The sequence below is a fragment of the Neomonachus schauinslandi genome, chromosome 9 (genome assembly GCF_002201575.2).
Source record: "Neomonachus schauinslandi chromosome 9, ASM220157v2, whole genome shotgun sequence".
Taxonomy (NCBI): domain Eukaryota; kingdom Metazoa; phylum Chordata; class Mammalia; order Carnivora; family Phocidae; genus Neomonachus; species Neomonachus schauinslandi.
The window spans coordinates 105,019,104-105,044,439 of NC_058411.1; the positions used below are offsets into that span (position 1 = coordinate 105,019,104).

General features: G+C 55.5%; 1 protein-coding gene across 1 annotated transcript in view; it reads left to right on the top strand.

Annotated features, from left to right (window-relative positions):
- The first annotated feature begins 2,097 nt into the window (after positions 1–2,097).
- SMAD6 (SMAD family member 6) overlaps positions 2,098–25,336 on the top strand; it is a 73,125-nt gene continuing 49,886 nt past the window's right edge. The window contains exons 1-3 of the mRNA XM_021693979.2: positions 2,098–3,216; positions 10,698–10,754; positions 14,504–14,581. Of these exons, the coding sequence (XP_021549654.1) occupies positions 2,397–3,216; positions 10,698–10,754; positions 14,504–14,581 (955 nt within the window). The 5' untranslated portion in view covers positions 2,098–2,396. The remainder of the gene's footprint in view (positions 3,217–10,697; positions 10,755–14,503; positions 14,582–25,336) is intronic.

Below are 25,336 nucleotides of genomic sequence, written 5' to 3' on the forward strand. Positions count from 1 at the left end.
GCCCGGGGGTACTCTCAGGGCCGCACACTCAAGGGGCCAGCCCCGCACGTGGGCACCCCCGGGGGAGACCCGCACGCCAGCGCTCCCGCGGCCCCCGCGGCCCCCGCGGGGGAATGGCGCCCAGCCCCGGGCCAATGAGAGTAGCGGAATTTCTTTCATTCAGTGCGGGGCAGGGCTCCTGCCCGGAAAGGGGCGGGGCGTCGTGTCGGGGGCGGGGCCGCCGCGAGCCGGGGAGAGGGCGGTGCCCGCCCCACGGCCGGACCAATCGGCGCCGCGCCCGGGGGGGGAGGGGGGGACCAGGCCTTTTTTCCCTCCGCTCGGGACCAATCCTGACTTTACAAGCTTGAACTTTTGCCACCCTCGGACGAGCGAGCGCGCCCGAGGAGGTACCCCGCCGCGCCGGCTCCAGGGGCAGGAGCGGCCTTAACCCTTCCTGCGCCGGGCGGCCCGCTACTGCAGCCGCGCCCCTCCAGACAGCCCCGGGCCCGCTCGGGCGGGACCCTGCCCCCAACCCACCCGCATTTCCTTGGGGAAACGTAGCGGGGGAAAGCACGACCCCTACCCACATCCCTCTCGGTGGTGCAGAGAATCAGTTGGGGGAAGGGGAGGAGGAAGCACCCGGCCTCGAGGGGGCCCGGGACGGCTGGCGGTCCGCCTAGCTCCGAGGGAGGGCCGTGGCGACCGTGAAGAGTCGGAGAGGAGACACTCCCCGCCTTTACCCCACCCCCTGCAACTCCCTACCTCCCGCAAGCCTGGAGTCCCCGTGCGCCAAGCGTCCCAAGTCCCCCATTTGGCCCAGCAGAGCGACCCCTGACTGCGCAGGGGGTGTGGAGACCTGGTGCCATCACGGAAGATCCTGCTACCCCAACAAATGAGCCTCCCCCTGCTCCCAAGGGACTCAAGCCGGGAAGAAGGCACACACGCACACCCATTTTTATGAGCCTTCCCTGGGATGGGGGTTTGGACCAACTCTAAAGTGCAATGTGTGTTTGCAAGTTTGTGCACAAGCCAGGGAGAGGCAAAGCGCCCCGTTTGCATCCAAGTCTCAGGGGGTCTACCGAGACCTCGGCCGCTCACCCGTGGTTTGTGTAACTCGCGTGTGTGTGTGTGCGCGCGGGCGTGTGCGTGTGCTCGCTCGTATCTGTGCCCGCGGCGCAACGCGGGCCAGAAAGCGGGCCGTGGGCGCTGTCAGGCTCGGGGCGGGGGTGCCGGGGCGAGCGTGGGGCGGGAGCCCGGGCTCGGCCCGCCCCGGGAGCCGGCCCCTCGGAGCCTCGGGCCCTGCAATGGGACGTGTTCTCCTTTAAGAGTTAAGAAACTTGAAACCTTGTTTGCGCAACAATCAGCGCCGCGGAGCCGCCAAAGTGTCTAGACTGGCATATGATGGGAGGCAGCCAATGACTCCGCGGCGCTCCTCCGGGGGCCCTCAGTGTGCGTTTGAGGAGAACAAAAAAGAGAGAGAGAGCCGAGCGGGGGAGCGAGCGAGGGAGCCGAGCCGAGAGAAAGAGCCGCCGGGCGCTGCCTCGCCAGACCTCGCAGGGACCGCGGGGCCACCGGGAGGCACTTTTTGTGGAGGGGGGAGGGGGACGACCTCTGCAGCCGCGGCGCCCCGGGCGTCCGAGCGCAGCGTGGGGCGGGCAGCGACCTCTGCCTCGGTGGATTGCGTTTTTAATTAAGGATTCCCAACAGCTCTTTGGGATTTTTAGTTTCCACTCATGTGTTGACACCCGCGTTCAGGAGAAACTTGCTCCAAGTGCATCTAGCGCCTGGGACCTGAGACGGAGTTGGCTTTTCGTGCATGCAATTCCAGGATTTTGGTTTTGTTTGGGGTTTCTTTTTCTTTCTTTCCTTTTTTTTTTTTTTTTTTTTCCTTTTCTGTTTGCAGGGAGTAAGGAGGAAGCTGAGGGTATCAACAAGCCTGCCTTTCGGATCCTGCAGGAAAAGCCCATGTAGTTAAGCGCTTGGGTTTTAAAAGCAGGGCTGCCCCGACACCTGGGGGATTCGGCGCGAGCGCTTTGTGCTCATGGACCAGCCGCGCAACTTTTGAAGGCTCGCCGGCCCATGCGGGGTCTTTCTGGCGGGGCGCCGCCTGCAGTCCCCCTCCAGCGCCGGGGCTGGAGTTGCTGAGTAGCCGGGCCGCCGGGGTCCATGTAGCCGCTGGCCCCGCGCGGACTGCGGCTCGGCGCGCGCGTGTTCCCCGCCGTCCCGGCCCGGCGAGCTCCCTCATGTTGCAGCCCTGCGGCGCCCCTTCGACGACAGGCTGTGCGCGATCTGCACGGCGCCCGGCGGCGGAGCTTCATGTGGGGCTGCGGCCCGCGCAGCCGGCGCCTCGCTGAGGGAACGGACCCCCGGTAACCGGAGACCGCCTCCCTCCCACCCCCGGCGCCAAAGGATATCGTATGTTCAGGTCCAAACGCTCGGGGCTGGTGCGGCGACTTTGGCGAAGTCGTGTGGTCCCCGACCGGGAGGAAGGCGGCGGCGGCGGCGGCGGCGGCGTCGACGACGAGGATGGGAGCTTGGGCAGCCGAGCTGAGCCGGCCCCGCGGGCACGAGAAGGCGGAGGCTGCGGCCGCTCCGAAGTCCGCCCGGTAGCCCCGCGGCGGCCCCGGGACGCGGTGGGACAGCGAGGCGCCCAGGGCGCGGGGAGGCGCCGGCGCGCAGGGGGCCCCCCGAGGCCCATGTCGGAGCCGGGGGCCGGCGCCGGGGGCTCCCCGCTGGACGTGGCGGGGCCGGGAGGCCCGGGCTGGCTGCCCGAAAGTGACTGCGAGACGGTGACTTGCTGTCTCTTCTCGGAGCGGGACGCCGCGGGCGCGCCGCGGGACGCCGGCGACCCCCTGGCCGGGGCGGTCCTGGAGGCGGCGGGCGGCGGGCGGAGTCGCGAAGCCCGCTCGCGGCTGCTGCTGCTCGAGCAGGAACTCAAGACGGTCACGTACTCGCTGCTGAAGCGGCTCAAGGAGCGCTCGCTGGACACGCTGCTGGAGGCGGTGGAGTCCCGCGGCGGCGTGCCGGGCGGCTGCGTGCTGGTGCCGCGCGCCGACCTCCGCCTGGGCGGCCAGCCCGCGCCGCCGCAGCTGCTGCTCGGCCGCCTCTTCCGCTGGCCCGACCTGCAGCACGCCGTGGAGCTGAAGCCCCTGTGCGGCTGCCACAGCTTCGCCGCCGCCGCCGACGGTCCCACCGTGTGCTGCAACCCCTACCACTTCAGCCGGCTCTGCGGGCCAGGTGAGCGCGCGCGCCGGCGGGGGCTGGGCTTCCCCTCCCCGCCCCGTTCCGAGGCCTTTCGGTCCGGGACACCGCGGGCGGGCGGATCTGCGGCTGCACCCGCCGGTGCCCCTGGAGGCAGGACGGCCCGGGAAGTGGGTATCGGGGCACACGTGTCCAATGGCACCTTCTTCTTAAGACTCGGGCAAACTTGCAAGGGTATGCATTCGAATTTGCTCTGCAGCTTAAAGGACCAATGTAGGCTGCAACTTCATAGACGGTGAAAGAGGAGGGCAGGCCTAGGAGAAGCCGAACACGAGTGTCGTCCAGCCCCCCCCCCCCCCCAGTCTGTGCCCAGGCCTGTAGCATTTGTGTACATATACTTATTCCTATGCTGTACTTTCCTATGTCCAGGTAGATACAAGTTGTGAAATTGGGCGTAGACAATTCATGTCTAGAGACAAAAGTGTTCATAAATTGTCACACTGGTTCCTTTGTATAGTTTGGAGCAAAGCTCTCTCAGAGTGGAGACCACCTTCTTGCCCTGATTGCTCCCGGCATCCCTTGGGTGTCAAATATCAGGGCCCCCGCCATCCTCCTCATTGTCAGTTCTGTGTCCAGTGTTTCTAGAGTTGAGGGTCTAGAGGTGGAGGAGGCGAGGAAGCCAGATATTAATTTTACTTACCTCTGCGAACTGCCTCCCTTCTTTGTTCTCTTCCTGGGATTTCCCGCACACACCCTACCCCCAGCCCTGCTTACCTGAGCAGGCCCTGGGTTCTGGAGCAGAGGTAAGGACAGGTGGAGGCTTCTGGCAGGCCAGAAGCTTGCAGTTCCCCTGCTCTGACCTCTGCACTGCAGGGCTCACACATTTCAGCCCATAGCATCTTAGGGGTGTATGCATCAGGTGGCATTGGGGGTCCTGTGGGGGTGGGACTGCTGGAAGATTAAAGGCTGTTGGGCCTGGGAGGGCTCTGAACTCCTCCAGTCTCTGTCCCCTCTGGAGAGTCAGCATCTAGCCTGGGAGCACATAGAGGGTCAGATCACAGATCTCTGGACTCCCAGTGTGGAAGGGGACGGTGGGCCCAGGATTTGTCCCAGATGTCTTATTCACATGTAGGGTAGTGGCTGGAGGGGAAAGGCAGGTGTCTCTGCGGTTCCCGAAGAGAGAGCACTAATGGGGTGGGGGTGGGGGTGGGGGAGAAGCAGCATTGACCTGGCTGCCCTGGTCCCCACATGGTCACTCCAGGCGTGACTCGAGGGCTTTTGGCAGTTCCGGACCTGTGGCCCATGGTAGGCTTTGTGTGCCCCTTGTTCCTCTTCCAGACAGCTTCTCCTGGAAGTGGCTTCCTTCTCTCTGCCACCCTGTCTCCTCCCTAACTCTGGAGAGGGGGGCCCTGTTTGTGGTTGCCCTGTCCCCAGTCATTTTTGTTGCGTGGGAGATAATTGGTGGGGCCCGCTCTGTGCTTTTAGCAGGTCTTGGCAACTACTTTCTCTCTTACCAGGTCAGTCTGCCCACAGATATTTGTTGAGCACTTACTCTGTGCCAGGCATGGCGCTGGGTGCTATAGCAGGGAGAGTAGAAATATGAGTAGGACCCATGCCCTTAAGAAACATAATCTTCCCCGGGGAGATGGGGCAGAGACGGGGGAAGAAGGGCCAGGTCATTGGGTCTGAACTATCAGAGCGCTGTGGGATGTGTAGGTAACAGGATCCCCTCCAGGAGCTCCATAATTCTATCTGGAGATGGGTCGGGGAGGTGGGCAGAGAGGAGGAGGAGGAGAGGGCCAGCTGAGAGTCAAGGTGCCAGGCAGGCTCAGGTGTGTGAGCCAGAAGGGATGCACACCCCTCCCTCCCTGGATTAGAAGTCAACTTAGGTGGTGGTTCGAGTTTGGCCAATTTGGGGGGTTACAGCTGCAGTGGAACAGTTCGTCCCAAAGCCCTGGTCCCAGGGTCTCTAGTAAGCTTGACCTTGGATGAGTAACCTCCCCTCATAGTCTCCCTACTGGTGAGTGGGTGGCTCTAGGAATATTCTCCACATCTAATTCTAGACTGAGCATTGGTACTTGACTCCCTCCCTCATCCCAAAAGGAGGCACTGTTGCAGGGGCTGTGTCTGTTCTGTTCCTCTTTGCCAGCCCTCCCCCCTCCCCCCATTCAGGCCACCCTCAGGGCAGTTGGGAGGACTGATGGTCTGGGAAGAGTTTTCAGTAGGTGCCAGGTTGACCCTCTTGCTTCATCCCCTGCCTGATGGCTTGGGCCGCTGGGACTGAGAACTGGGGAGCCCTTTGCTGCCCACCCCACCCTTGCTGCCTGGCCGCCAGCCTGGCTCCTGGAGCTGGGCGGGTGCATAGCTGGAGCTCAGCCGTGCGCATCCTGATAAGGAGACTGCTCCTTCCAGGGCTCTGGGGGAAGAGGGCTGGGGCAGTGGGGCGGGCAGGCAGGCAGACAGACAGATGGACAGACACACTCAGGGAGAGCAGGCACGTAGCTGGAGAGTACACCCGAATACCCAGCAGGCCAACTGAGGGGCACCCCACCAGTCACCCCAGTGCCCACCGGACCCCCACAGGGAGCCCAGGTGGCCAGGAGGCCCCTTTCTGGGCAGTGCTGATCCCTGCTGCTCAGAGCGAACCCTGCTCCCATCCATCAGCTTGCTTTGGGACACTGGGGCCAGTTCCCCTCTTTGGGCCTCTTTTCCCACGTGTAAAGTGAGGCGTTGGACAGAATCCCTGGGGTCTGATGGGCAGATTCCAGGGGACCCAGGCCTGCCTCTCCTGCCCTGCTCTCTCCCCCATGCTTGTCTCAGAGAGTGGGGGTCCTCCCTCTATGCCCGGCTCTGTCCAGCACCTCCGTCCCCGTGGGAGTCAGGCCCGGCTCCCCTTCCCTCTTGTGTGTCTTTCTGTCCCGGGAAAAGCCAGTTCGCTGAGCTCGGTGCCTATGTGGACGGAAATGTGGAGAAATACTTTAATCACAGTTCTAACCTGTGTTTATACAGCTCCTTTCTCCTGAAAGTATCCATTAACTTTGGAATAAATCTCCTGCTCTTTGCTCCACCACTTTTTTTTTTTTCTGTAATTATATTCAGTAAATTACTATTATCCAAATTGCGCCAGGGAAAGAGACAGAGCAAGAGCGAACTTCTAAACGACTGGAGGAGGCCGCCTAGGAAAACACAGGGTTCCCAGGCCAGGACTATAGGAATTAGAATGGGCTAAAAAGTTTTCCTTTTATTTGGCCTGGCATTATCCCTTTGAAATGAGATCAATTTCAAGTTGGGCTTCCAAGCCCCTGCCCCGCCCCTCTGGCGGCCCCTCGGCCTGCCCGCCCTGCTCCTCGGAGCTCCTCCTTGGAGGTGAGGAAGGGGTGATAATGTGCAGTTTGCTTCTTGCTGGCGCCAGCCGGCTGCGCTGTTTATCTGGCTGCCGGGGGAATCTGGGCAATTAGGCTCTGCCGGCCTTAAAGCGCCAGGAGCTCCTTTTCTGAGGCTCCCAACCCGGGCTTGGGGGTTGAGCCTTCAGGTTCTGGGGGTGGAGGGGACGGTTGCCCTGGGAGGGTGGCGACTGGGAGGCCCAGGGATGCATGTGGATCCTTTCCTAAGGAAGATGCTGGACTGCAGAGACGGGGGTGGAAGGCATTGTCCCAAACTGAAACATTACCAGGCGCTGGGAGAGGCAGAGAACTCTCCTGGCTTTAGAATTATGGTCTAGATCCCAAAAGGCTAAGTACCCCCTGGGGGCTAACCAGAGGCCCGTCTGGGCTGAGCTGAGCTGAGCACTAACCTTCTGGTACGCTCGGCCCCTGGCTGACTGCTTACTTCTGAAGGAAGTTGGAGGAGATTCCTGAAGTTGATGCCTGAGGCTGGAGTGTCTGATGTCTCTCTCTCATGTCCATTTCTTTTAGAGGGGCCCGCAGGGTTCTAGGAGCTCTCCCCTTCAAGTTTAGAGCATCTAAGTTACTACTGAAAAATCAGTACAACTACTGTAAGTGCTGAGGTGGCTCCTAAGAGGGGACTGGATAGAGGGCCTGGAGGCAGCCCACACTTGCTCTTCTGACCTTTTGTCTCCCACCTGAGTACCCGCCTTGCCCACCTGAGTTAGTGACCTGGGGCTCCCCTCACCCAGAGCCGTGGGGCCGGGAAGTGTTGGGAGTGAAGCGGCCGTGCCAGTTAAAGGTCACCCAGGACTGGTCATAGCAGCATTGTTATTATTCCTAGTAGTCAAAAAATGGAGAAAGTCTAAATGTCCATTAGCTGAGGAATGGCTAACCAGCCATACAACGGAATATCATTCAGCCATAAAAGAGTTCGTGGATGCTGCAGCTCGGGCGAGCCTTGAAAGCATACGCCAAGGGAAAGAAGCCAGACACAAAGGGCCACATACTATGTAAACCTATTAGTGTGAAATGTCCAGAATAAGCAGATCCATAGGGACCGAAAGTAGATTTGTGGTTGTCTAGGGTTTGGGGGTTGAGTGAATAGGGATTGACTGCTAACGGGACAGGGCTTCTTTGGGGTGAGGAAAATGTCCAGTAATTACATGGTGGTGTTGGTCTCACAACTCTCAATATACTAAAAAACACTGAATTACACACTTTAAAAGAGTGAACCTTAGGGTATGTGAATGAGAACTCAATTGTTTGAAAAAAAAGGTAACTCGGTATTGGTCCCCACCTGGCCTTCCGCTTTGTTTTGCAGAAGTAAAATAACATCTCCTGCCTTTCTATGCGGCCTTGGACAGGTCCTTTACCTGGCTGGACCCCAGGTGCCCGAACCAGTTAAAAGGAGCAGTTGAGCTGGGTGAACATGTGACATTATAAATCCCTGTGTCTTGGGGTGGAGTCCATAAGCCTTCATACTTTTTAACTTGCCCAGGATGGAATTTAGCATTCAGCTTCCAGCCTCTAAAGTTGTTCAGCAGTTCTGTGCGAACCATTTTGCTGGAGCAAATGGGGGCCTGGTCAAGTCCCTCCTAAAAGCTTTGCAGTTCCTCACAAGCTGGTGTGAGGGACGTTTCAAATTTATAGATTTGCTTTCTGCCTCATTCACATTAGGACACACCCAGCCCGGGAGTGGCCGTGGGTGGTGGGAGTCTCAGGCGGCTCCTTCAAGAGGGGACTTCGATAGCCCTTCTTCCCCTCCACATTTTGGGTCCCAGATAAACAGCCCCTGGGAGAAATGCTGGGGTTGGTGACAGTGGCTTGACTCCAGCCGCCACTGCCCATTGCTGCCAAGTTTCACTCTTGGGGGACAGATCTGGGAGGCCAGTTGTCCAGAGCGCCCCACCATGTGTGGCCTGAGCCTCAGCCAATCAGATTTTTGCAGAAGGAACCCTAACACAGGAATTACAGGCCTTCCGATAAGTGAGTGGGGGAGTGGACAGGGCATCAGACTGGGGATCAGGAGACCTGGCTTCTGGCTGTGGCTCTGGTTCTCCCACCAGTTTGCTGTGTGGCCCTGGGGCAGTCACCTCCCCCGGCCAGGCCTCCGTGCTCACTGTGCAGTGGGAGTGCCCGCCTCAGTTCTCTTTCCCTGTGGAGCTGTAGCCCCACTTGCATTTTGCCTCTTGTCCTGAGAGGCCGGTCTTCACTCAGGTCTGGTCTCTCGCCCCTCCAAGACCCTGAGGACCAGTGGGCCAAGTGGCTCCTACTGAAGGCAAATAGTTGCCTTCCTGGAGTCTTGTTGGGGGGCTCCTTTGGGTCACTCCTTTCAGCCTCTAGGTCTTCGTTCTCCACACCTTTGTCTGCAGAGGCCCCCACCTCTCCATTATCCTGGTCACCATCGTCTTTGTCCGCACATGTTGACCGAGCACTTTCTGTGCACGTGATGGACTGATGACTGGGGTGAAGGGGTGTAATACAGGGTGCCTCTTGTTGCCTGTGTCCTTGGGATGTAGAGCAGAGTCAGGGCCTGGGCCCCGATTCCATTTCCACCATGGGGGGGAAACTGGGTAAGTCAGTCTTCTCATCTGTAAAATGGGAATGAGAATGGCCACCTTATTTATTTTTGAGAAAGGACGAAATAAGAAGTGCCCAGAAGCGTGATTAACCACGCTGTACCTAAGATCCAAAAGAATGCAATTACTTACAATAAATGAAGTTGAAAATGCCCGGTGTGGAGAAAGACACAGGCATTCAGCAAATGTTTGCTTCTCTCCCAGTGGCTCTTCCATGATTCACTTTTCCTTCTCCCAAACGCCTGTCCACAAAAGATTCCCTGTTTCTAGACCTCAGAGCCTTGACTTTGTTGAAGTAATTTCAGGCTGGAGAAGCTGGGTGGGGAAGAAGTGAAGCTGCACTGGGTGTGCAGAGGAAAACAAACGCTCCTACAACGAATTGTGCCTTATTATAATTGCGAAAAACACTTATTACCCCTTGTGTCATTACTGATACCTGCCTAATAATAGTTATTACCGCTTTACTACCACTGAGGGTTTGTTTTCTTTTGCGATTTGATGGTGTTTAGTTTCATTTAGGGAAAATGAAGGGTCATTTCATTCATGCAAATTGTTACTTAGTTTAGCAAATTGTTACTTCCCCTAAAGCAAGAGGCTAAGGAATTCTTCTGAAGACAAAATACATGTTTTTAAGGAGGAGTATTTTAGGCAAATGAAAGGAAACCAAAAGAAAAATACCATAGACAATAAGGAATCACAGAGGGTCTGAGCCGGGAGGCCATGGAGAGCTTGGGGTGCACCCCTTCTCTTTACAAAGGGGGAGGCTGAGGCCGAGAGCTAGCTGGAAGTGACTGGCTTAAGGTCTCCCATCTGGGAAGCTGGGTTGCCTTCCTGGGCTCTAGCCAGTCTTGCCCTCCTCCCTGCCCCCGAAGAATGTCAGTTATAATGCAGCTTATTTGGAAAGGAGCTTCTGTGTCTCTTACACTCACTTCTGATTAGAGTTACCAAATTTAGCCAATAAAAGGACAGAATGCCTAGCTGAATTTGAATTTCTGTTAAAAACAGCACATAATCTTTTAGTATACGTATGTCCCAACCAGGGCGAGGGACATACGTATACTAGAAATTATGCCATATATATCCAAACTTGAAATTTAACAGAGCATCCAGCATTTTATCAGGCAGGTATCCTAGCTCTGACTCTCACTGCACCCATGTTTCATTTGTTGTAACAACAGTTAGTGTTTGTACAGGTACTTTTCCAGAGTACCAAGAGCTGTTTTACATATATTATCTTCGTTTGCCCTCCTGGCAAACCTGGCAGGTCTTTATGGTTATTATCCCTATTTCAGAGCTGAGGAGACAGGCTCAGAGAAGGGAAGTAGTAACTTGCCTGAGGTCACACAGCCAAAGGGGGCAGATGAGGGCTTGAGTCTGGGTCTGTACCCCAAGCCTGTGGCCTTCCCCGTTGGGTAAAGAGAGGTGGTGGGGAAAGAGTTTTCTGGGGGCTGGGCTTATTATTTGAGGACACCAATCATCAAAAGCCAGGTTGAACCCCCAGGTGTGACCTCCCCTGCCCCAGCCGTGACGTGTTGTGTCTCCTGTCTTCCAGAATCACCACCACCCCCCTATTCTCGGCTGTCTCCTCGCGACGAGTACAAGCCACTGGGTAAGTGTGTCCTCCTTCCCACCCAGCTCCCTTTCAATCTGGGGGCGGGGGGGGGGTGCAGCCTCAGTGCTGAAGGGCTGGAGGGAAGGAGGGGGCGAAAAGCAGGCCTGGCTGCCTTTGCGCTGGGGCGAAGTTTTACAAACACACCTACACTTGGGCCAAAGCAGACCCAGGCTCTGCAGCGGGCTATTTACATCTCGAAATTCCTCCGCTCATCATTAACCTCTCTGTGACCTTTAAACATGGGCCTGTGGGAGATGAATGGGTTTTGGCTTACGCACCTCATTGGAGATGGGTTGGTGTTTCTCCCTTTTCCTCTCTCCCTTCCCCAGCCCTCGGTTGCTCTCCTTTTAGCTTGCAGTAATTAGCACTATGACAGATAGGTAGAGCATGAAGTCACTGTGGAGAGGAGTGGTGTGCTTCTCCCCATGTTAAGCCAAGAAGTTCACCTGGGCAGAAACAACAGTGGGACCATGGAGACAGCTTGTGTGTCGGTGCAGGAAGTCGCTGGCATGGTCCGTCCCCTCCGTGCGCTCAGTGGAGCTGGTCATCGTTTTAGGCAGGTCCCATTTGGAGGCAGAACGGGTGTTCTGGAAAACCTTGGGGCTAGACGAGCAGCTCAGATTCTGGAGTAGAGGCATGTGGTTTTGAAAGTGGCGATGGCTTGTTCTCTGGCCCTGCTGTACCCTCCAGTGGAGGATCCCAGGGGTGGGGCCAGTTAGTTTGGCTTTACCAGTACCAGGAGAGCAAGTTTGTTTCCCAGGCAGTTCCCGGGGGATTCAGGCTCTCGAAGTCAGCTAGCATGGCAGTGATGCTAATACATTCCACCAAGTGACCACAAGAAGTGGGTTTTGTTTTGTTTTTGGTAAAGGCCTCTTCCCAGTAGCCTCTGTCAGCATCGTCTGGGAGGTCACTCCTAAGTGGCACAGACTCTCAGGCATCCAGGCCAGTTTGCTTTCCAGGCCCCCCTGTGGAGTGAGAAGCGCCCCCCAGGTCCGCTCAGGAGTTTGACCTCTTCGGTCAAGGGGGACAGAGGCTGTCCCATGACGGTGTTTGAGTCAGTGGTTTAATGATGGCAACTTCCTCATTGTTTCTCCCCACGTCTGGTCATCCCGTGGATGGAGGAGCTGTTTTTAGTTCTCCGGGGAACCGAAGAGGTCATCTGGTGGGACCCTGTCACTTCACAGATGAGGGATCTGGCTGAGGGACGAAGAGGGCCCCCCAGCTAATGAGCAGCAGGGCTGAGGCGGAAACCCACGAAGCAGCCCCCTGTTCGACTCGTCCGTTCTCCATCCCTCCCTCATGGGCCTGTCTCAGCATTTTCCGAGTCAACATAATTGCACTAGTCGCTTAGAAGATCCCTAGTTCCATTAGAGGAAGGAGAAAACAAACAAACAAACAAACAACACAAATGTTCTCAGTAAATGCAGCCCCTCTGTTTGAATGTCAAGGATCATTGCACTGAGGATTTGCGGGTCAGCCTGAGATAAAGCAGCAAAAATCAGGACAGTGCCTGGCCCTGCAGAGTGACCATTTGGAAATCAACAGGTGTCTCGGTTATTTTACAAATGGGACAACTGAGGCCTAGAAAGAGGAAGTGACACCCGCTGGTGGTCACACAGCTCAGGAGTCTGCAAACTATGGCCTACCACCTGTTTTTGTATGGCTTGTGAGCTAAGGTTGGTTTGCACTTTTTTAGATGGTTAAAAAAAAAAAAAATCAAAAGGGTACTATTTCCTGACGCGTGAAGATGACATGAAATTCAAAGTCTAGCATCCATACAAAAAGTCCTGCTGGAACATGGCCGTGTTCCCCCACTCCCACATTGTCTCTCGCTGTTTCTATACTCCAGCGACACAGTTGAGTTGCTGACACAGAGATCCTGTGGCTCGCAAGGCTGAAAGTTTTATTTATGACGGGGGCCCTTTGCAGAAAAAGTTGGTGAGCCCTGATTTTTATGACTGGTGGCAGAGGTGGGACTCAAACCTGGGACCCCGGCTTCCAGACAGGGTCCCTCCGTGGGGCTTGAGCAGTGATCAAGGTGGGGAGTGTTCTTTTCTCCACCAGCCACTGCCCTGCTTCCGATGTCAGGGGTCACTAGAAGCAGTAAATGGGAGGCTTTGGAAGAATGCACAATAGGGCCTCAAGAGCCTTGAAAGGTGGAAACCATTCCCACTCTGGGGACCCTCACTCACTAAGCTGTCCACGTGGGCTCTCTAGCGGCTCCCTTAGAAATAAGGTTCAGCCTGCGATGATGTTACTTCAGACAAGAAGTAGCAGCAAGACTCAGGGCGCTGAACACTTTGGGACCAATAGATATGAAAAGCAAAACTCTCTTAAGAAGTTCCCACTTGGGCATTGTGGGTCTTATTTTTATTTTAAAGAGATTTTACATCTGTCCTTATTTCCCTCCTAGCACATTTTACCAGCAGATAACTTTTTCGTGCCCCGATAAATAGTCCGAGCTATTTTTTGTATTATTTTCTTTTCCTTGCATTGTTGCTTTTTCATAAACAAAAAGTCAGTTCACTTCTAAGCCTCTGTGATCACATGAGACCAAAAAAACAAAATAAAACCCAGAACACCCAGTCAGCATCTGGCAAGTGGGAAACAAACAAAACAAAACAAAAACCCCAAATTGGTTAATGTTTCATCTTCCCGTTCCCCAAACCTTGTGGTAAAAGGGGGAAAAAAAATCCTACAGATCCAGTGGAATTCTAGCTAGCCAGGGCCTTGGCTAACGGTTTTAGTCCCAGGAATCCCCAGCTTGGAGTGGCTCTCCTGAGCCAGGTGGGACCAGCTGAGCCAGACCTGGGTTGAGCTGGGTAAGAAGGTGACGAGCTGTCAGCCTCACAGAACATGCTTTATGACTCCTTCACACGGACAACACCTCGTGGCTGGGAGCAGAGGAAAAATTTTGCGAGTCCGCCTGCCCAAAAAGGCATCGGCTTGTCTGGGTAGCAGCTCAGTGTTCCAGAGAAAACGTGCAAAAGATTTTCCTTTCCCCATCTCACTCACTGCACTGAAGACAGGGGAAAACAAATAATGCGCACCATATGAAGTACTTAAAATTACTTAAAAAAAAAAAAAAGCCTTAAAAAAACAAAACAAAACAAAACAAAAACACAGTCCAGGCATTGAAAGTTGCCCTGTGAGCAGGTTTGGATATTAAGGAATGGAGGAGGGAAGAGGGGAAAAAAAGTTAATCTGGGAGCAAATGCTTGAGCCCTTAATTAGAGGGGTGCAAGTGGGACAGAGTGAGGGTGGCTGGTAACTTGTTAAAACAGAGCTTTCCCAGCTCCAGCGGGAGGAAGGAAGGAAGGAAGGAAGGAAGGAAGCAAGAAGGAACAACTTTAAGAATTTTAATGGTGGTAATTAAGCGCAGCAACTATGAATTGTTTAGGGGCTTAATTTAACCTTACCCACGGAGGCTCCAAGTTGCTACTTGCTCAGTCCCCTGAACTTGGGTTATTTCTGTGGTCAGAGTAGTTGAGACTTTTTCAGGTGCCAAGGCTGCAAGACTCAGCATTTTCCAGAGGAGTTCCAGGGCTGGCTGGCTTGGTCTCATGTGATCATGGGACGAGGTTACAGAGTGGCATCAGAAAGCTGGGAGGAACACGGTGCCCTTTGCAAGCACTTGCGTGCACACACACGTGCACACGCACACACACACACACAGATGCGTGAGAGAGAAGAAAAGAGAGGAGTGCCCCACCGCCGACTAAGTTGTCTTTCTCTTTCCTCCGTAGATCTATCTGATTCCACATTGTCTTACACTGAAATGGAGGCCACCAACTCCCTCATCACCGCCCCGGGTGAATTCTCAGGTTGGCATTTCTGTCCTTGCACGGTGCTGTTGTGTTGAACTTCACAGAAGGGGACAGGTGGGGGCGGGGAGCTTGATGGAGGCCTTTTTGATTTCCTCTCTCCTTTTCTTTTCCCATTTCCTCCCACCTCTTGGATTGGAAGATTCACTGTCTTCGTTGCCGGCGTCCTTGGGGTTAAGAACGATCTGTACGAGTGAGATCTAAAGTTGGTCACTTGGAAAGTGCTTGCTGGGCCATGTGCTCACCAGTTGTCTCCACCTTGTCTCTCGTGGGACTGGTGAAAGCCCAGCATGACCCTCCATCCCTCTGTTTAGCAGGGGAGCCTCTTGTCCCAGCTGCTGAGAGGCTCCAAAACACATGTGTTTGTATACATTTATCTTTGTGGCTTTTGCCTCCTCTCCGCACTCTGGGGAAGGACAGACGTGGAAGGTCAGAAGAAGGGGAAATCGAGTGGGTAGAACGAGCTTGGGGGAGGGTCTGGCAAGCGAGGATTTTGCCAAAGCCTGGTGGTTTCCATGTCTCTCCCTGAGCGGTGGATGCTGGGCTAGGAAGCAGAGAGAACCCCAGTTTGGAGTCCCCCAAGCCCCTGCAATGAAAAGTTGGCCACAGGGATCCTCCCATTCCTGAGAATAGCTAAACCTAGCTTTCCTTAAGAAACGAGAGGTTGGCCGTGACCTGGGGTCATCGGGGGCCAGGAGGGACTCTGGTGCGGAGGTCTGTGGGAACCCTTTGGGAGCATGGCGGATGGGTGTGCTAGGAAGACAGCTGGGGCTTGTGGCCTGGGTCTGTGCTGCGTGGCGTGACAGCCACTCGGGCTGGTGCTGCTTCTTCCCAAGTGGGCATGGCTGGCTCCCCGGGTGAGAGCCTCTGTGTGCATCCGAGCTGTCCTTCCCCTGCCCCACTCCTGGGGCGTAATGGCGACAGCAGTGACCATAGCTGTTTATGGAGTGTTTCCTTCTGGCCGTGTCCGCTGCTCCGGCCCTGTACATGCATGGTCTCAGAACAGCAGTAAAGTATTGGCCCCGGGTCACATAGTGGCAGAGTCATTCGCCACCATGCCACTGTGCTCCTGACTGCTGTCCCGTCCCCCTTTTCTCCAAAGCTTCCATTCCCCTGTGTGAAGTTCTGGCTGTCATTCTTGCCATCCTCATCCCATGACTCTAAGGGGGACACGATGCTGGCTGCACGTGGCCATTTCCCAGGTCCGAGCCCTTCCCCATTCGTTCCGTATTCCATCACAACCATGGGAGATCAAACAGGTACACCTGTTTCAAAGATGGGAAAACGAGAAGCTGGAGCAGGAAGTGACTTGCCCAGGGTCCCATAGTGGGTCCCCTTGCCTTCTGGTCTCTGGTGGCCCCTCTGATTGGGGTTTTCTTCTATGCCTTTTGGCCCCTACTTGGTTATAATGCCTTTCCCTGAAAGACCTTACCAAATGAGCACAAGAAGTTAGTATTTTAATCCATTCTTTTTCTTCTGTGCCTATAATTTTGAAGCAGGAGGCTTAACAGTATTTCTGAATGCATGATTCTGTGCCCCTGCCAGCCCTCAGAATGTATTTGATTTAGGTGGATTGCATCGGCATCGGTCGTCTAGATGGATGGGTAATTTTTCCACATTCTCTGCTTCCACCCCCACCCGGTTAATGGTGGAAACTGCCATTTGCGGAGATGCTTTAGAGTTCCACGGTCTGGGTCTGTTTGCAGATACAGTCTCTTTGGATCTCTGTCCTCCCAGAGCTGGCTGGGTGTGTGGCTCAGTCAGAAAGGAGCAGACCCCAGAGCACCTACAAGAACCAGGAGAGAGCGCCTTCTGGAGGGGCATGTCCAGAGACCCTGGGGGCTGTTAGATTTGGCGGCCTTTGGGGCCCTACGTCTGGGATTACCACCCAGTCATTCTAGAGCACTGTGTGGTACTGGCCAGTGAGCAGATCCCCGCTGCTCTTTACTGTGGACGAGGCCCGCATGGTTTGCATGAGAAAATTTGGCGTCCAGTGGCTTGGAATTCTGAGGGGCTGAGGGAACTGGGGAGAAAGTTTGGGGTTTCAGGGGTGGGGGTGAGGGGATCAAATGGGGTCTGCTGGGCTTTGGTCGGAGTTCGAGGTTGTCTCAGGAGGTGAGTGGAGCGTTCCCCGTGTGGTCACCCAGGCACCTTCCAGGAACGTCACTCATCTCCTCCCGTTCTGGGGGCTCGCTGGTCAGCTTTTCCAGCTTACTCGTCCTGTGGGATTCAGAGGGCCAGTGGGTTGGCACTGCCCTCGCCTCCTGGGAGCTCCTAGGCTTGGGGCGGCGGTAGCTGTCACCCTGGAGGACAGGCTTGGGGAGGGAGGCGCTGCAGGGTGAGGGGAAGGCCCAGAGGGGTGACAGGTCTCAGTGGATGAAGGCAGGAGTCATCCGGCTGGGATGGAATGCGGGGCCTGCCCAAGGGCAGGGCAGGAGGTGAGGTCAGAAGGCTGACGGGCAGAATGTGTTGGGCCTGGCCAGGGTGTTTGATGTTCAAGGACAGATAATAACTGCTGCTACTGACAACAGTTGACCTTATTGACACTCACTACTTAGCGCTTTGCTAAGAGCTGGTCATTCTCCATCTCATTGACTCCTTATGGCAACCCAGTGAGACGGATGTGATTCACCCTATTTTATAGGGAAACTGAGGCTCCCTGCTGGGCCAGCTGCCCAAATTCCTGAATTGTAAGTGGCAGGCTCCAGCTGGGAGCCTGAGTGGTGTGACTGCCCAGCCCTCCTGCCCTTAGGGTCCTGCCTGGCATTCCGCAGCTAGGGCTCCCATCCCCCTCCCAGAGACACACCCCGGTGGGGGGTGGGGCAAGGGAGTGTGATCCAAAGAGCCTGGGGACAGCCTGGCCCTGTTTAAGAACCAGGGATGGGGTGCATAGAGCTCAGTGCTCATCCTTGTCACCACTGGGCAGGGTGGTGCAGACCACCCTGAGCCCACACGGGCCAGCTTCCCCAGCCCCTTCTGTCTCCCTGAGTCCCGAGGGGCCCCTGTTCCTGAGAGCCTGGCCCCTCTCTTGAGCAGAATGTCTGCAGCCCCAGGACAGAGCCCACTCGGTTGCCTTGCGCTGTCTGCCTATTTTTATCCAGCTCCAAGGTCTCTGCTTCAGTTTCCTGTCCTGTGGTTGAGGCCACTTTAGGGGGATGGTGGGCATTTTGAGGCACAGTCATGGCTGGGGCAGGCAGGGACACATGGGCGGCAGGACAGGAGAGGGTCTGGTTGCAGCGCTCTGCTGCGTGGTTGACAGGACACTCATCTAATCTGTTGAGTAGCTCCTAGGTGCATGATCCCTGCTAAACAGAAGACTGAAGCTCAGAGGGGACAGATGACTCCAGCAAGATTGCTCAGTGAGGGGCAGAATACAGAGCTTCTACTAGATCTAAAGACTGATGCCCAGAGTCTTGAAAGCCTAGAAGGCCCTTTTGGGGTGCCTTCAGAAGCTTGACACCCGGATTCCTGGCCTAACTCGGGGCCTGGGGTGCTGCCCTTGACTATCTAAAGTCCCCTCAGGCTCTCCGCCCCCGCCCCCCCATGGCAATACCTCTGTCTTTCTCCTGTTCCTTTGATTTCAGTCTAGTTTGGGGGAGGACAATAAGGTTAGCTAGTTAAATTCATACTAAGGTGTGAGTGGCTGGGAGACAACCCTTCTTGGCAATGTGAAGGTAGAATATGCCATAATTCAAGGAATTGAGGGACGAAGGGCCACATAGGCATGAGCATTCTGAGGAGGGTTGAGGGAGGAGGGCAGGGTTCTCTTGGCGTTCAGCTGCTCTAGGCTAGAACAGAATGAGCACCACACAAGGAGCATTAGGCCCTGGGTGAGGAGCAGCCAGATCAGGCTGCGTGCTGGGTGCTGAGTGAGCGTTGGGCCATTAAATGAGAGCCTGAGGTGCTGTGTTGCTTTAGAAGCCAGGCCTGCTTCACTCCCATGCCATGGGGCTGGGGGGTGCAGCACTGGGCTGGCTCTTTCAGGAACCAGTGACTCCCCTCTGGTATCCTGTTCTAGTGCCTATTGGATAACTGAGCGCTTTATTAAGTACCCACTGTATGCAAGGTGTGGTATAAGCTGCCAGTCATAGGGACTGAGCTGTCCCTTTGTCTGACCTTGGATGTGCGTGCTGGTATCTCAGTCGTCAGAGCATGCTGTTTCTTTAGAGCTGTGCCAGTGAGGGGGAGCCCCTCATTTTTAGAGGGAAAGGTCCAGTAAAGGCAGGGAGCTACATAGGCTCACGTAGGGGGGTTGGGAGCTCAGCTGCATGTGGGTGTCTTTCCTCGACCAGCCAGACTGTAAGCTTCTCGAGAGCACAGTCCATTCTCTAGGATTCCTGCATTCCATGGACGGACAGAGTTTGGGAACAGAGGCTCAGAGAGGGTAGGAGAGCGGCCAAGGGCCGCACAGCGGGCATAAGCAAGTAGAGCCAGGTCACAGCCTCGGCGGGTCCACACTGCCCAGACACCCGCCTCCCTTCATCTCTGTGCTCTCTGAGCAGGTACCCTGTGGGGTTGGTGCTGTCTGGTGTTCATCGTCAGCGCCTACCGAAGCTGGGAGAGGAGCACTGGTGTACTGTTTCCTGCTGCTTCCTCCTTCTAGGCCCAAGATGCTCTCCTCAGACACTCCCGTCTAAGAGACCCTAACTCCTTGTTCTCCAAGGTGCTCAGTTCAGTTCAGTCAGCGTGTGCTGAGCCTCTTCAGCAAAATCGGCTGAAGAGCACGGGCTGTGCACCACTAGGCCCTGGGTTCAAGTCCCAGCCGTGCCCTTTCCTGGCTTTGGGACTTTGGGGCAGGCCCTTACAAGATCAGCCATGGCTTGGCACACGGCATATGGTAGATGTGGCCACGACGGCGTGGGAGCCGCTCTGCTTACAGCTGGGAGCTCAGAAACACAAATTACATGATCTCTATCCTCGTGGTGCTCACAGACAGGTGAAGACTCGGTGATAATGAGAAGTAGTAGAAGAGACAGTCTAGAGGAAGAAGAGGTTAGTGATTGACTCTTGGTGTGGTCGGGGGGCAGCCCAGAAAGACTTCCTGGAAGAGGTGATATCCAAGTTGGGTTTTATGGGATAAATAGGAGCCTACAAAAGGGACAAGGTTTGGGGGTGGGTCGATGTGTTCCAGGTAGAAGAAATAGCAGGTGCCAAGGTCTGGGGGTGTGAAAACAGCCTGAGGCTGAAAAAGCAAAGGAATTTAGAAGGGTTAGGAAGCAAAGCACCAGGTGTTGGTGGGAGATGAGGCAGGGGGAGGCCAGGGCCTGGGTAATATTTTTAAAAACTTTTTATTATAATATAGAGTGTATAGGTAAGTGTCCAGCTCAGTTTTTACAAACTGATCACACCTGGGTGACAGACAGAGCCTGGGTGACAGGCAGAGCCTGGATAACATCGCTGTCACATGACAGTGCTCATGGCCTGTAGGTCTGGGGTGCTGCACGCCAAGTGGGTGGTTTAGGAGGGAGCACGGGAGAGAGGGCAGGGGTCGGGGGAGTTTTAGCTGCAAAGAGGGTTTCCCTCGGTTTTAGAGAGCAGAAAGGAAGTCTTACCTGGGGTTTGAGGCAGATGGTACCCTGGCAAAATTAGCCCTGAACCCAGATCCATCCCCACGGATTCAGAGCTGGCTTTTGGGTGTGGCCCACACTTGCTCTGCCTAACCCCCAGGTCAGGCTCCGGCCTGGAGGTGGTGGGCCAGGACTGACGCTGAGCTCCCGGGTCAGGAGCAGCTTGCCATGTCCAATTCAGAAATGGCCCCAGACTCCTTGCCCTCTGTCAGGGCGGGGGGGCGGTGGTGGAAAGGACCATTCACCTCTGGTTCCAACATGGGCAGCATTTGGAACTTGCATCAAGCCTCTCCCATGTGTTTTTTTTTTTTTTAGTTTTGACCAACCAAAGGGAGGAAAAAAAAAAAAAAAGCCTTCTCTCCTTAAAAACTCCAGGGCAGGTCACACAAGGACCCATTCTTCCTGGGCTGGTTGTTTGAGGCTGGAGTAGAGGTGGCAGGGGGCAAAAGGCAGCAGTGACAGGGACTGCAGCAGTTCCGGGAGGACCAGGCAGTTGTGGGGGGGGTGTTTTCTGGCCAACCTGGTTGGCCAGGAAGCAGTGTAGGATGGTGAGCAGCACGCTGGAGTGGCTTCCAGGCTTGGCTTGGAGCTTTACCCTGTGGTATGACCTCGGGCAAGCACCTCACCTCCCCGGTCTCAGTTTGCTCAGCTGTATATTGGGCCACTGATCTCAGGGGCTCCTTGGTAATGCTATGTTCCGGGCAGAGGGTACCGGCTCCTGGGCCTCGGGGTCGTGCACGGAGCTGGGGCTTCTGGCCTGCAGTATCTGAGGTTCCTATCATTGTCCCGAAGCAAAACTATGCTTGGGACAAGGCCATGCAGAGGGAGGGGCTCGGTGTCCTGCACCCCCCACCTCCATCCCCGGAGCCCTAAAGCTTGGGGACTGGAGTAGGGGTACACTTGACTGATGAAGAATCCAAGGCCCAGAGAGGGCAACTGATGTGCCCGAGATCACACAGCCTTATACCCTGTGGGGTCCCTGACAAAGGAACCCAGGGCTGGTGTGTTTCCTGATGGTAGGCTTTGGGATGACAAGTCAATGTATTGATCATTTATTAAGAACCTACTGCATGCCAGTGGCAGGTGATACAAAGTGAAGAAAGCCTGGACCTTCCCCTTTGGGAGCTAATGGTCTAGAAGGAAAGGTAGGTAGCAAGCAAAGCATGGTGAATGATTGCTTGTGCTCAAGTGCTGTGGAGATATGGGTGAGGCACCAGCACAGAAACATCAAGAGCAGGGGATGCTGTTGGAGTGGGAATGGGCCGTTCAGGGTAAGCATCAAGGAGAAAGTGATTCTGGGTTGGGTTTTGTAGGATGACTAGGAGTTCACCAAGAAGACAACAGGATAGAGACGGCATGTCGGATAGAAGGAACAGCTCATGCAGAAGCAGGGAGGTGTGCAGTAGCTGTGTGTTCTGAACTCATTTGTGGCTAGAAGGTTAATATGTGAGAGATGGGGGAATAGGGAAATATGAATCCAGAGAGATTGTCCTGAATCCGGAAGAATGGACTGGAACAGAGGGACTGTGGTCATTGGGGCCAGAGGAACTCCGGGATATACTTGGCTCTGGACCTTGTCTGGCATCCAGCATGGGGTCTAGTCCATAGCCGTGGGTCACTGTAGAATAAATGAATGAAGGAATAAATGATTTTTTTTTTTTTGCCTGGAACAAAGGGATCCAGAGTGAGAGAGAACACATAAGATCATAACACATATTTGAGAATCACAGTTAACGCAGAGCTCTGTGTCAGGCTCTCTCTAAGTACCATGCCTGTATTCATTCATGGAATCCTCCCAACAGTGCTGTGAGGTTGCTACCTTTAGTAGCCAAATTAAAGGAGAAGTAACTGAGGCTCAGAGACGTTGAATAATATACCCAAGGTCATCGTGCTAGAAAACAGTAGAAGTGGGATCAGAACTCAGGCCGTCTGGCCCCTGTGGGATTTCCCGTGTCTGGCACGGTGCCCTTTCTGCCCCCTGGAAGATGCAGGACTGACATGGTTCTTGCTCCTTGTGCTGCTTCTGTGCCCCCGGGAACCCAAGATCTGGCACAAACAACGCTCACCAGGTCCTTGGATGGCTGCTGGCTGAATACATGAATGACTGGTGGCATGGTGGGGGCCGGGGGGGCAGGTTTCTGAGAGGGGCTGTTGGGCCAAGGGGGAGTCCTGTTCCTGTCCCGGTGATTTGGCTCGACCTGGAGACAGCCAGTGCCTACCCCTCGCTACACCTCGGGCAGCCTCTATCTCTGGGAGAACCAGCAGGTTTTCTGAGGAGACCTGAAATTCCAGAAAATGCACTTGGTTGCCTCCAGCCTAATCATAACCATCTGTCTGCCGGGCTCTGTGGCTCGCCCTCCCCCTGTCCCCGGTGGCACGCTTTCCCTGGGCGTCTCTAACAATCAGGAGCCGCACTCGAAAGTTTCCTTGTCAGGGTAGAGTGGCTGTTGCCAAGAGCTCCTTCTTTGATGCAGAAAATATATCCTGAAGGTACTTTGTCAGATGTTTTTATACTAAACATTCTCCCTCCATGGCCCTTGGCTGCCAAGGGAAGCAGAGATGCATCGCTTTCCCAGTTGCCCTTTGTGGAAAGAATTCCTGGTGTTTATGGGCCCTTTCCCCCACACCACTCCTGTCAGGGCCTGGCAGCCTCAGCCGAAGAGGGGAAGGCCTTGCGGGTGGCATCCCTGCAAAGCAGGGGCTGCTCTGGCCCGAGGGAGGGACGCTGCGCTTACCCTGTGGTAGAAGCTTCTGGGTTTGGAAAAACAGAGGTCTCATGTCTGGAGCAGACCTCAAAGCCGCTGCCCCAGACTGCAAGGTGAATCATTGCCAGGACTTTAATTGACCTTTCAAAGGAGAGGTAGGAGCTCAGAGATAGGAGCCTGGAAACCATTTTAATCTCTCGGAGTCGTCCAGGGTTGTGCCAGCACAGGACAGAGCTGGGAGCCGCTGGGCTGTTGGGCCTTCCGTGCCAGGTGGGGGAGAAGGTGGGGAGGTGGGCTCCAGCACACAGCCTGGCATCGGGGGCGGGGGTGGGCAGCTGTGGGCAGCAGGAGTGTTAGGAGGGGGGTGGGGGCCAAGTACACCTGTTCTGGCTCTGGCCCTGGCCTCTTGGGCTGAACAGGCTGAAATGGGGGCACCCAGAGGCACCTCTGTAGACCGGCTGTCCGCGTCAGCACATCAGGATGTGTGTACCCCAGGAAGTCCCAGATCGTGTCTCTCCCCACCCCTCCGCCTGTCTCTACTCACGTTCCTCGGTCCTATCATCCGCGCTGAGGAGATATGCTCCCCCGCCGCCGTGTGGGGGCCCAGCCTTATACTCAGTGGCTGTGTGGGCTTCTGCAAAGCGCACATCTGGCCTGGGCCTCAGGTTCTGCCCTACTGGGCCGAGGGATGTGGAGGGTCACTCCAGCCTACCCCCAGCCTGGCAGGAGGGGAGGGGACACTTTACAAAGCAGGGACTCCAGGCTGCTCTCAGGGGGGCAGAGGTTGGGAGGCCCAGAGAGCTCAGGGCCTGGTGTGCAGTAGATACTGGGATTGTGTCTGTGATTCACAGAAGCCCCCCCCCCCCCCCGCCCCGAGGGTTTAAAACAAAATAGATTTCATGGGGATATGGCTTCTTTGCACCCCTGGACTCTCTCAGCTCATGTTGTCTGTCTCAGGCTCAAGGAAACCCTGATTTGGGTTGGGGGAGCCCTGCCTCTGGGGCCCCCACTGCTGTTTGACCTGAGAGAGGAGCCGAGGATGGCAGAGAGGGCCCATCTCCTCCTACCAGGCTGCCCAGCTGTGTCTTAGCTGCCTGCCCTGTTCCTCACAGGGCAGAGGCCGGAGAGAGCCCCAGGGGCTTCCTTCCGAGCGTAACGGTAGCGCCATACCTGGGCCAGGGGCCAGGAGCCCCAGCTCCCACTCCTGGCTCCGTCCCACATCTCTTGGTGAAACTGCTTCTGTTCGGCTTCTCCATCTGTAAAATGGGTCAGTTGGTCTAACTCATTGGTTCTCAACCCTCTTTGCACATTAGGGTTCCCAGAAGAGTTTTTCAAAAGCTCAGACCGCATTCTGGAATGGTCGGGGAGGGACAGGCCATTAGGATTTTTAAAAAATCCCCAGGTGATTCTAATATGCCGCCAGGGTTAAGAACCCAGATCTAGAGGGACCTAGAGCATCCAGGCCATCTTCCCCTCAAGGCAGGACCCTTTTCTGTAGCTGGGCCCCCAGCCTATACTTGATCACTTCTGGGGCTGGGTGCACAAGGCATCTTAAAACAGGTGTTGTAACTTCCAGTTTTCCAGTAAGAAAACTGAGTGTGGGAGGTGGTTAAAGTGACTTGCTCAGAGTCGCTCAGCTAGAGGCGAGCAGACGTCTGATCAGCTTCTCCACGAGGCGGGTGTAGCTTTAATCTTCTGTAGCAAGGCGGATTCTCGGATGGCTGGAGGCAGCCCCACCTGAGCCCTTCTGCCCTCCTTGTTGCCCTGATGCCTCCTTGGTGTGAGTGAGTAGCTTTACTAAAAAGTAAAATGCGCCACTCAGCTCTGCCCAGGCCTGCTTCTGGACCTTGAAGTAGGGTGTGGAGTCAGGTGTATCGATGACGGGCTGCTCAGGGACCCAGCAGGGCAGGGGTGGAAGACCCAGGCTTTGGGGCCAGACAGACCTGCAGTGTACATCACTTTAGCCTCCCTTTTGCAGCCTTATTCCACTTGTCACAAGTGGGCCTGGCAACACTTCATGGACGCCATGGAGGTCCCATATGTGGGCTGCCTGGTGTGCATTTGTTTTTCTGTAAATGGTGATGAGGTGACTTGGTAACCAAGTATCAGCATGCTGGATAGAATTGCACGAAGGACAAGGTCCCCAAGGTGGGGCCTTCTCAGGAAACTTAGAATCTAATTGGAAAGATTGGGGGAAAAAAGGCCACTTCCTAGAGAGGCAGTTACGGTAAATGCTGTTTCCTAAGGGAACAGTGTAGGCTCGGAGACCGCAGCTGCCCAGGGTGGCTGCAGGGGATGCTGGGAGTGGAGCTGGGGCGAAGGTCAGGTGGAGGGTTTCACCAGGCCACAGGGGAAAGGGCACCCCAGGTTGCGGGGCCTGCTGGGCAAAGGCAAGGCCATGTGAAGATGCTTCTCTGGGAATGGGAGTGACCCTGGCAGGGCAGTAAGAAGTGAGGCCCACGGCAGGGCCTTGAACGCCACTT